Genomic DNA, 12,535 nt, shown 5'->3' on the forward strand with positions numbered 1-12,535 from the left:
CTTCCTCTCATGCCTGTCTCTCCCTCCCTGGACTGTCAGCTCCTGGAGGGCAGGGGCCTCCCCTTTGTTGTTCATGATGAGTAGCACACAGGAGGTACTCAAGGGATACTGTGACTGAATAAATGAGCAGGACGGCAGGAAGGGCTGACTCTGCCACCCACTCACTCAGCAGATATTTACTGAGCACCGACTGTGTACCAGGCATCACAAGCCATTGGGAACAGGGAAGGCAGTCAAGCTCTCTGCCCTGGAAGGGCTCAGAGTTCAGTGAAGGCTACAGTCAGTAAATAAGCGCCTGGCAACAGAGCCCCAAATACATGCAGCAAAAACGGATGGAACTGAAGACAAAGACAGACAATTCAATAATAATGGCTGCAGACATCAATACTCCACCTTCAACAGTGGACAGAACTAGACAGAAAATCAGCAAGGATGCTGAAGTCTCAAACAACACTACCAACCAGCCTGGCCTAGTGACATCTATAGATGTCACCTGAGAAGAGCAGAAAACACATTCTTTTCAACTGCATATGGAACATTCTCCGGGAAAGACCATAAAACAAGTCACGATAAATTTAAAGGGACTGAAACCATATAAAGCATGTTCTCCAATCACCGTGGAATCAAATTAGAAATCAAGAACAGAGGAAAATTTGGGAAATTCACAGGTATCTAGAAATTAATACGTTTTTAAATGATCCATAGGTCGAAGAAGAAATTCTAAGGGGAATTAGGAAGTATTTTCAACTGAATGAAAACAAAATACAGCATAAGTAAACAGATACTTAAATGAGAGGATTTCGAACAGTGAAAAGTAATATAAAGAAAATAAAAAGGAGCATGAGCTAGAGAGTGGAGTAGAGGTATTATGGCTATGGTTCTTCACCTGCATCCACACCCTTGCCACAGTCTCACTGTTGGAGAGAGCATATTCCTGCCCCCTGCCATTGGGCCTGGCGATGGCACTTGCTCTGGCCAATGGGATGTGGGCAGAAGTGATGATGTGTGAGTTGTAAACTTGAGTCCTAGAAGCTCCCTGGTTTTCGTACTTGCTCTCCTGCCACTGCCATGGAAACAGCTGCCCAAGTACCTGTTTTCCCTTCAGCCTGGGCCCAAGAATGGATATACAAGAAGCAGATTCATTCAGCCAAGCCCAGCTTAGAGCCAGTCAACTTCAGTTGACCTAGCTTCCCTTGTACCTAGGAGTGCCTAATGAGATGGAAGCAGATGTTGTTGGGTGGAGTTTTAAAGAAAGCTTTTTCAAGAGGGCTGAGTCAGCCAGGAGGCATGACTTTTTTGCTTTCCCCCCTTCTTCCTTCTTCCTGCCTGGGACATGAATATGATGGCTGGAGCTCTACAGAAGCCATCCTGTGTTCATGAGGAACCCTGGAAATGGAGGCAACAGAAAGATAGATAGAGTCTTGGTCCCCAAGACTGTGGAGCTATCAAACTTCATCTGGACTTCCTACTTCTGTATTTCTTTCACATGACAGAATAATCTCTAAATTATTTATGTCACCATAACTGAGGCTTTGTTACTAGCAGTCAAACACAATTCGTAATTGAAATAGAATTATTAGGAAACACTTCTGTGGTAGATTGTATTTTCCAATAATGGCCACAACAATATCTCCTATCTCACATGCTCTTCAAGCGATGTAACCTTGATACTCCTCCCACTGAATAGTGAAGTATATGTCTCCTCTCCTTGAACCTGGGTGGACCTCTGTGACTGCCTCGGCCAACAGAGCATGGTGGAACGGGACTAGGTGACTTCTGAGATCAGGCCATAAAAATGTCACATACTTCCTCCTTCTTCTCTCTTAGGATGCTTGCTCGTGGGACCCAGTCACCCTGCTGGGGGGTAGCCCAAACTAGCCCAAGCACAGACCACATGTAAATGTTCTGAACAACGGCCCCAGCTGAGGTCCCAGCCTATTGCTAGCATCAATCACCAGATATGTTAGTGAAGACACTTCCACATGCTTCCAGTCCCTAACCCTCAAGTCACCCCTAGCCGTTTCAGTCTCCCACCTGAGGCTCCGGACATCATGGAGCATCATGGAGACAAGTTCTCCCACTCTGCCCTGTCCAAACTCCTGACCCAGAGAATCCGTGAGCATGATACACTGGTTGTTTTTATGCCATTAAGTTTTGGGGTGCCACTTCTTTGAGGGGGTGACATTTGAGCTGAGACTTGAATGAGGAGAAGGAAACGGCTACTCAAAGTCAGGGGTAGGACATTCTCATCAAAGGGAAGAGCAAGTACCAAAGCTGTGAGGTGTGGACGCATTTGCAGAATCTGAATAACAGCAAGAAGGCCAGCGTGGCTGGAGTGAGTGCAGAAGAAAGTGGTGGGAGGTGACACTGGAGAGGTAGACAGGGAACAGATCATGTAGGACTCCTTGGGTGGGGACTTTCTCCCAGGGCGTCAGTAATAACTTCCAGAGTTACCTCTCCCAGTGAGCCGACTGGCTTCTGAACAGCCTTCAATGTCTTAGCCCAAAGGAGTGACCCACTGTAGAAATTTTCAGTGGCTGTTGGAAGCAGGATTTTTTTTTTGGATGAGAAAACAGAGGCTTGAAGGTATCCAGAGGCCATATCTGTTCAAAATATCTAACTACTCTTGATGTAAGACCTGGTCCGAGCTCTGTTTTTGGACCAATCACTTGACCCTTAATTCCAGCTCCAATCCGCCTTTCCAAAAGTATCTACATTCTAACCATATGCGACAACGCACCGTTCTCCAAACATGCCACGTGCTTTCAGGCTGATGTGGACCACCTTGCCTTGTGTCCTTTTCCATCACTGCCCTAGCCTGGTGAACTCCTTCAAAGTCCATCTCACAGGCACCTCTTCTGCATGCCCCCAAGGGTTAGGGAGTCCTCATTCTCCTCCATGCTTCTGCAGATTTTACACAAAACTATAGTTGCACAAATTAAACTTGCCACAGAGCAGATTAACTGTCTGTTCACATATGCATTTCTCCTCCCATCTTAATCTCCCTCCCTGAAAAAAAAAAAAGGGGGAGACCTACTCAAGGGCAGATTCCAGGCCTTATTCATCTCTGAGGCACCAAGGCTTATCTCAGTACCTAGAGCACTGAAAACATACTGTGGTGTTCTATCTGGAACGAACCAGTAAGTTGAATGGATGGATGGGTGGGTGGGATGGGTAGATGGATGACTGGTAGATGGGTAGACGAATGGAGGGGTAAGTGGATGGATAGACAGGTGGATGTACAAACAACTGGGTAGTGAATGAGCTGCGAGATGAATGGGTGCATGGATGTATCATTAGGTACATGGATAAAGCAAAGAACAGGTCAGTGGGTGAATAGCTAGTTAGATGGGTGGGTGAAAGATTGATTATCTACACAGATGAACAGATGGATGAATGCATTTATGGCTGAATTCCTGGAAGAATAGAGGAGAGCCTTTAAACCAGGAGTCAGCAAACCTTTTTTCTAAAGGACCAGATAGTAAACATTTTTATTTTAGGCTTTGTGAGCCACACACTGTCCCTTTTTCCACAATCCATTAAAAATGTGAAAACCATTTTTAATTAACAGGCTATACAATAATAGGAGCTTGACCATTAGGATTTAATTTTGGATGACCAGAATTTTTAGTAATCCCTGAGTTAGCTCTATCTACCTTTAGCCAAAGGACAGAGTTGAATTCCAAACACAGAAGATCAAAGGCTCAGAGGCCATCCCCCAGGGACCACAGCATAAAGGAGCCAGGGACCTTTCCAGCTGGGGAGGTTTAGAATGCAAAGGTAGCCCCTCCCCATCACAGGCAGCCTTAGGGTTTCAATAGCATCAAATCTCTAAGGAGAGATTTTCAGAGAAAGGGCCCACCACCTTAGCAACCAGAAATGGAGCCAAGGTTGGGGAGTGGTAGAAATGTCCCAAAGTCCATGGGTCTCCTTTAAGATTAGTGAGCCAGGCTAAGACCTGGGGTCACATTGGGGGAATTCTGCCACTTCCATCCCCACAAGCACTGGCATTGTAAGTACAGCTTCAGACCACGGTTTCCCGCAACCAGCTTGTGAGCTGTGATTTTTACGGGCTCCTTTTCTCCCTCCTCCTCAGCATATTATCATGGGTTACCAGCAGCTTACGCATCTTTCCAACTGGCAGGACACAGTGCAAACACAGATGGAAGTTTCCCAGTTAAAACCCTCTTAACAAAGTCATAAAGCAAGAAAACCCAGCCCCTCTGTCATGCTGCCAGCTTGGGAGCAAGTGACAGGGGGGAGATGGGAGAGTGGCTTCCTGCCCTTGCTAGAAGGGTCTGTTGGGCACCAAGTGGGGGGTGGCTCATACACTGCACACCTGAGGGCTTTTGAGTTTAATAATCCACATGTGGTGAAGGGAAAACAAGGACTGGGAGGCCAAGCCACAGTTGTGCTCTGCCCTCCCCTTAGGGCCTGATGCTCTCTACTCACTTTGGAAAGTGGCACCAGCATAGAGGTCCTGACCCGGGCCTTGGCTGGATTCAGCAAGAGGCCTGGGGCAGTGCTGGGCACTCTGGTGCACCCAGAGATGACTTGCCCCGAGGAGCTCCAGACCCGGGGGGGGGGGTCATCCTGATTCAGTCACCGTGTGACACTGGGCTTCCATACTGATGTTGTTAGCTGCCGTCCAGTTGGCCCTCAACTCGTATCGACTCCACACACAAGAGAATAAAACACTGCCTGGTCCCACACCATCCCTGTGATCAGTTGCAGATCTGACCATTGTGATCCATAGGGTTTTCACTGGCTGATTTTCTGAAGTAGGTCACCTTTCTCCCTAGTCTTTCTGAGTCTGGAAGCTCCACTGAAACCTGTTCAGCATCATAGCAACATGCCAGCCTCCACTGACAGACGGTTGGCGGCTGCATCGGTCACAAATGGAATCCAGATCTCCTGCATGGACGGCAAGAATTCTACCACTGAACCCCTGCTGCCCTCATTGGGTCTATACACTAAAAATTACCACCTATAAAATGTCCAGGGTGGACATTCCCAGCTGTGGCATTCTATGAGATCTATGGGGAGCAAAATACAAAGCAGCATAGGATCAAATGCTGAACTGTATGACTAGACTGCAAATGGCTTAGCATACTCACGGGTCCAGAGCCCATCATGCGCCTCACATCCCCACATCTTTATCTTGTCCTCTGCCTAAAAGCCCTCTTCCCTCAACCATTGCCTATTCTCGAGCCCAAACATCACTTGCTCAGGGAAGCCTGCCCAATTTCTTGATGTGGTCAGTCGCTCCCTCAGTCGCAGCAATGCACGAGCCTCCACTCACAGACGGTTGGTAGCTGCACAAGAAGTACACTTGGTTGGGAATCCAATCTAGATCTCCTGCATGGATGGCAAGCATTCCACTACTGACCACAACCAAGTTCCCAAAAATGGCTCATCTGCTAATCTGTTTCCTTCCCTGGCCAGAGGGCTCCTGGGAGGAGAACGTGTCTGCTCTGTTTTCCATGCCCCAGCTCCTGTTTGTTGAACTGAATTGCACTGACTATAACAGAGACATTCCAGGCAGTCTCTGGAGCTGTGAAGGTCAGCAGTGCCCAGTGGGGTCAGTCAGTCCATCTATCCAGCCCATCCCCAAGTCTGGCCTTTTATTCTCTGAAAACTCCAGAGGCTTAGGCTTTACCTCAGTTCTGGGGTGACTGGTAACGCCTCTTGCTTACCCACAGCTGCTCTCTCAGTGTGAACACATCATCTTCTCCATGGACCCAAACTTACAATTAACACACGTGCACACACACACACACACACACATTCACCTATAACCTTAACCTGCATACCCAGCAATGGCCTGGAGCCACCCATGCATCTTCCTCCTTCCACCTTCCTCAACAACAGGGATGAGGAGACCTCAAACATCCTTCCAGAAACCTCAGCACACCTCACCCAAAGCAGGGAGACAAACCCGCAGAAAGTACAGCGCCATCCGCCTCCTCCCATCAAAGCACGTTAATCAGGAATAGACTTCCCTGAAAAGCCTCGGTGAACACTTGCCTGCCGCCAATGGGTTCACCTCTGTCTCCTCATTGCTTTTCTGCCTCTTAGATCACAGCCTTATAAAAGGGCAATTAGTTTAGACAATTAAAATGATTAACTCACCAAATGTAAGTGCTGGAGCATTTCCACGTATCTGCAGAGGGAAAGAGGGTTGAGTCGGCATTAATTCCCATCCTGCATAAGCCCGGGAGGGGTGATGGTTACAAGCTCAAGGCCACAGGCAGCTGCTTGGGGACTCACGCTTTCTCCGAAGAGAGCAATTCCTGGGCGATGACATGGGCTCTGGACTGTCCTTCCACCTGGGGGAAGAAACAGGGCCATCAGCTGTGGTGGGAATCAATGGGAGAAGCAGACAGGAGAGCCTGCTCCACCAGGCAACTATGCTGCCTGAGGCAAATCCCAAGTGCTTCTCAGCACCTTCCTTCCCTGGGACTCATTACCTGTGCAATTTTCAACAAGTTACTTAGCCTCTCTGCACCTCATTTTCCTCATCTGCAAACATGCATGTTAAGAGCGTCCAACTCAGAAAGCTGCTGGGATAATGCCCAGTCCGATGCCTGGCACACAGTAAATGCTTGATAAAGGGCCATTATTGTGATCGCATGGCCTCTGCTTCCTCCCCACCCACACCCAGCAACCTTGAACAACCTATGGTTCTCTGTGCACCGTAAACTCTCTTACCTTCCTGCTTTTGCGCATTCTCTTCCTGTGTCCTTTTCCCCTTCTCTACCTGGCTAACCCCATCACCCAGCTGGGTTGGGTATTCTCTCTGAGCATTCCTCTCTCATGACGCCTATCAATTATGTCTCCCTGGAAGGGAAGGGACCAGTGCCTGCCATACAGTGGGTTCTCCTTTGCTGATAGGAAGGACAGGAAGAAGGAAGGAAGGGTAAGCGAAAGAATAAGTGAATGAATGAATATACACTCATTCCACTTGGGAAGCACTAACTCTGCTGGCTGACCTCAGAAGGTAAGCCATTTCACCCATCTGAGCCTCAGTTTCCATGCTCGTAAAATCGGAGGATAAACTGAGATTATGTCCGTAAACAGGAAGGGCGGGCAGGAGCTGAGACAGATGTTTGGGTTTTTGCTGCAAACAGGCCCCTTCTATGGCCCCAAACCAGATATGGCTGGTGTCTGGGATCCAGAAGCGCAAAGACATGATAGGGCAGCCAGACAAAGCAGACGGTGGGCACTGAGAATGTGCAGGCGTGGTGGGGCGGGGGCCCATGGTGGAGCACAGGGCACTTGGCTGGGACACTTGGGTTCTGGTTCCAGCTCTACCACCACCCACAGTGTTACCCTGCACAAGTCACTTCCAGAGGTGGGGCCTCAGTTTCCCCATGTGTGGACAAAGCAAATTCCCTCTGTGCTGAACCCTGTGCGTTGCTAAACTTGACGTATCATTGGTCAAGTGAATAAACACCTCTAGTGGTAGAAACTCATGACCTTCTGAGATAGCAGCAGTTGGACAGAGTTGCGGTTAAGAGCATAGACTCTGGGACTAGGCAGTTTGGACTCAAATCCCACCTCTTGGTAGTTGAACAAGTCAGTTAACCTCTCTGTGCCTCAATTTTCTATCTGTAAAATGGGCATAAGAGTATAACGGTTTCTATCACACATGCTTTTTTTGAGGATTAAATGGGTTAATATATTTAAAATACTTGGAACAGTGCCTGACACATGGTAAGCACTACAAAAGTATTGGCTATCACTATCGTTATTGGTGGAACGATGTAGGAACCAAGCACCCAGGGAAAGAATAAGAAAAAAACATTTATAGAGTCAAGTAGGGGAAAATCCTCAACTGTAAAAAGAAGAGTAAGCTGAGGCAGCGGAAAGCAGATGGACTCTGGAATCAGGCACATCCAAATTCAAATCCTGGCTCCAACACTGTTTAATTATATCACCTTCGGTAAACCACCATCTCTGAATCTCAGTTTTTCATCTGAAACGTGGTGGAGAACAATCAACCCAATTGCACACACACTGCTCTTCTTGATGAATGCATTCCTGACTCAGGGCCTCTGTACATGCTGTTCCCTCTTCCTGCAATGCTCTTCCCCAGATCTTCTCATTCTTTTTTTCTGACTTTTTCCGATACCTGCTCAAAAGTCACACCCTCGGCATGGCTGTCCATGACCACTCTACCTAAAAAACACTGTCATGGATTGAATTGTGTTCCTCTAAAATGTGTATCAAGTTGGCTAGGCCATGATTCCCAGCACCGTGTGGTTGTTCTCCATTTGTGATCTGATGTGATTATCCTACACGTTGTAAATCTTACCATCTATGATATTAATGAGGCAGGATTACAGGCAGTTATGCTAATGAGGGAGGACACAATCTATAGGATTAGGATGTATCTTGGGTCAATCTCTTCTGAGATATAAAAGAGAATCCAGCAGAGAGGAGACGGGCCTTAAACCACCAAGAAAGAAGCACCGGGAGTGGAGCGTGTCCTTTGGACCCAGGGTCCCTGCACTGAGAAGCTCCTAGACCAGGGGAAGCTTGATGACAAGGACCTTCCCCCAGAACCAACAGACAGAGAAAGCCTTTCCTGGGAGCTGGCACCCTAGATTCAGACTTCTTGCCTCCTAGACTTTGAGAGAATAAATTTCTGCTAAAGCCATCCACTTGTGGTATTTCTGTTATAACAGCACTAGGTAACTAAGTCAAACACCGAAGTCATTCTCTACCCTGGGGTTTCTCAACCTGGGCACTCCTGATATTTTGGACCAGATACCTGTCTGTGGTGGGGGCTGTCCTGTGTACTGTGGGATATTAGCAGTATCCCTGGATGCCTGTAGTAGCTCCTTCTCAGTTGTGACAACGAAAAATGTCTCCAGACATTGTCAGATGTCCTTTGGAGAGTGGAGAAATTGGAGAGAGGGGTGGTAAAATCTTAACTCTGGTTGAGAATCCCTGCTCTAACGCTTTATCTTGTTGTACTTTTCTTTCTGTCAGGGATACTATCCAATATCCTTGTACACAGTAGATGTTCAATATATATTTGAATAAACTAACAAAATGACAAACAATACCTGGCACATAGTAGGTGCTCAAAAAATGAGTTCCCCTCTCTAGTTGGTCCATCCCTAATGGTTTCTTGGCTAAGAAGAAAAGTTTTTTGGGAGCTTTCACTCCCTCCAAATCCATCAAACTAGGGCAGAGGTGGGGGTTGAGCTTGGGCACATGGTTAGACACACGGTCTACTGGGGTGTCTGAGGAGTGCTCACCCACCTCCCGCCCTACCCTGGCACTGAATCATGACTCACCACCTGGTGACCCATCTCCAGGGCTAGTGTGGGGCTGGGTGGACAAGAGGAGCTCACTCTTCCCAACGGAGGGGCCCCTGCAGAGTCCCTTGAGGGAAAAGTTTTCATGAGCAAAATCCTCGCAAAGACAAAATTTATTCTGCAAGGACAGCTCCTCAATAGCTTAAGAAACCCTGTGGCAAAACCTCTATAAAGAAAATTAATCCGTAGGGAAAGTTCAGGAGATTTGAAGCTCAGTTTTGTCATCTATAAAATGAACACAAAGGACAAGATGACCTCCAATACCTCAAATATTCTAGAGGCTTGTGATTCAATTCTCACTTGTCATACAGTATGATGGTGAGAGCCTGTGCTCTGCAGCCAGAAGACCTGAGTTCAAATCCCCAGCTCTATGTACTCCTATCCTTATGCCCTCGGGCAAGTTACTTCCCTTCTCTGAGCCTCATCTGTAAAAGAGAAATAATAGTAGTAATACTTAATACTATTAAAGTTAGCATTTATTGGGCATTTTGTTTTTAGCTGCCATTTAGTCAGCCCCAGCTCATGGTGACTTTATGTACAGCATAACGAAACGCTGTGTGGTCCTGCACCATCTTCATGATCGCTGGTATGTTGGAGTCCACTGCTGGGGCTATTGAGTCATTCCACCGCATTAAGAGTTTGCCTTATTTTCCTTGACCCTGTACTTTACCAAACATGATGTTCTTTTCTAAAGATCGGTCTTTGCTGATATGTCTGAAGTAACTGAGTCAAAGTCTTGCCATCCTTGTTTTTAAGTACGATTCTGATTGCATTTCTTTTAAGACTGATTTGTTCATCAACACCAGTCTGAACACATCAATTCTTCTTCTGTCTTCCTTTTTCACTATCCAACTTTTGCATGCATATGAGGCAAAAACAAGCTTTTTAAAACTTTAAAGAAGTCTTTTTTGCAATTTGCCCAATGCAATATGTTGTCCGATTTCTTGACTGCTGCTTCCATGGATGTTGTTTGTTGATCTAAGCAGAATGAAATCCTTGAGAACTTCCATTTCTTCTTGATTTTTCATGATACTGTTTATTGGTCCAGTTGTATAGATTTTCGTGTTCTTCACATACCTGTTAAGTATGGTTCTAGGCTTTTTACATGTATAACCTATTGAATCTTCCCAGGAACCTAAGAGGTTGTTGCTGCTGTTAGACGCTGTCCAGTCAACTCACACTCCCAGCAACCCTATGCATAACGGACGAAATGCTGCCCGGTCCTCAGCCATTCTCATAATTGTTACGTTTGAGCCCCTGGTTGCAGCCACTGTGTCAATCCATCTTGTTGAGGGTCTTCCTCTTTTTTGCTGACCCTCTACAAAGCATGATGTCCTTCTCCAGGGATTGGCTAATAACATGTCCAAAGTAAGCCAGACAAAGTACTGGCTATTAGTACTTTTTATGTATAGATACTATTATTATCTCCATTTTACAAATGAGGAACCTGAGATGCAATTAAGTCCCACCCTTTGCCCAAGGTCACTTCTAGTAAGTGGCAAAGGCAAGATTCAAGCCTGGGCAGCCTGGTCCCAAAGTCCAAATACTTAGCAGAGTGCCTGGTATGTAGCAAGTACTCGACAAATGTTACCTATGCTGATTGGAGACGGTGGTGTTTTTTTTTTTTTTAAAAAAATAGGGAACACTTACTCTTTACCTGCGTGGTAAAGGCCAGAAGTAGGAGTCTAGCAATATAGGAGGGGCCTGCCCTGCCCTCTGCTTTTTCTAATTCCTGATCCTCAAAGCACTGGCCACAATGGTGCAGAGGAAAAAGAACATCTTGGGGAAACCATGCCCCAGTGCCTCAGTTTCCCCTCACCCTGCAAGGATGGGAGGAGAGGATGGATGGGAGTGGTCCCACCCCACCAGCACTTTTTAGAGTTATCACCATTACCCTTGTTACAATCTCTAAGCAGTCGGGACAGACGTCTGGTAGGGTCAGACACGGCATACGGCACGTCTCCAGCCCCTCTTGCAGACAGGCCGACTCCGGGCGGAACATGGGCCATCCTGCTTTAGTGCCTCCCCCATGATGGATGCGTCTTCACCAGACGGTCAAGGAGGGGGCCTGGCAGGTTGTGTGCCCAAGACACTCCTCAAAAGTCGTTTCTGGGCGTTGCCCAACTGGACCATTTAATATAGATGTTTGTTTAACCAGGAAATGAACTTTAGCGGCTGACGGCAGTGTCCAGGGACAGGCTTCTGGGAACAGGGTTCCTCCCAGAAGTGTGGGGGTGGGGGCACCAGGGCCTTTGCTACTGTGTTTCTTAAAAGCCAAGCGGGTGTTAACACCAGGTGCTGGCTGCCCCTCTTCCGTGACCCAGGTTGCTTATTGCTTCCATTCCCAAGTACCATCCTGGCCATGCCTCCCTCCCAGGCCCCTGACAAACTTGGTTCAACACTCAGCTATGTTGAGACCAGGGATAGGTTGAGGGGAGGTCCATCCTTCCTTTGGGAACCTCACAGTTAAACAACGGGCTACAGAAAGAGTCAGGAGTGCTTGGTCCTCTACCTTCCTGCCTTGGTTTTCCAACTGTAAAATGGGGGTACTTGGCCTCCTTCTAGAGCAGTAGCTCTCAAAGTGGGGTTCACTGAGGTTCTTTCAGGGTATCTGTAAAGCCCTCCCTTTACCTTTACATATCTGTGTGAGCCAGATTTTCTTCATATAATTCAACCAAGGTACCAGTCCCAAGAGACGGAAGGCAGAAGCAGACATGAGTACCCAGCTGTCTGCTATTAGGCCAGGCATTAAAAAGACTTGCAAAAAGATTGCAAAAACCAATTCCACCATTCTCACTAATTAAAAAAAAAAAAAAAAGTAATTATTTTTCATAAAAAATGCCATTTCTGTTAATGGGTAATGAGTGTACTGTTGTTGCTTTTAAATAAGTTAAAAGATGAATGTTTTAAAATTTTCTTTTTTACTTTCTACTGTGGTAAATATTGACAGATGTAATTCATATAAACAGAAACTCTTTTTGGGGTCCTCAATGATTTTTAAGAGGATGGACGTGTCTGAGACCAGAAGTTGTGAGAGCCACTGTTCTAGGATCAAATAGAAAGTCTCTTCACCATCGGTAGAGAGCTACAGAGGCGTAAGATATTATCGTCAGCGCATGAGTAACAGCATCAGCAGCACAAAAGCCCTCTCTTACAGGCCCTTTAAGGAGCATCCTGTGCCCCAGGATGGTCCGCTCTTTCCATAA

General features: G+C 46.8%; 1 protein-coding gene across 1 annotated transcript in view; it reads right to left on the reverse strand.

The window, feature by feature from the left end:
* Nucleotides 1-12,535, reverse strand: part of FGD5 (FYVE, RhoGEF and PH domain containing 5) — a 154,332-nt gene that overhangs the window by 66,909 nt on the left and 74,888 nt on the right. Inside the window, exons 4-5 of the mRNA XM_049863003.1 lie at nucleotides 6,271-6,329; nucleotides 6,133-6,163 (exon numbers count right to left, since the gene is read on the reverse strand). Coding sequence (XP_049718960.1) covers nucleotides 6,133-6,163; nucleotides 6,271-6,329 — 90 coding nt within the window. The remainder of the gene's footprint in view (nucleotides 1-6,132; nucleotides 6,164-6,270; nucleotides 6,330-12,535) is intronic.

This window comes from Elephas maximus, chromosome 20 (genome assembly GCF_024166365.1).
Source record: "Elephas maximus indicus isolate mEleMax1 chromosome 20, mEleMax1 primary haplotype, whole genome shotgun sequence".
NCBI lineage: Eukaryota > Metazoa > Chordata > Mammalia > Proboscidea > Elephantidae > Elephas > Elephas maximus.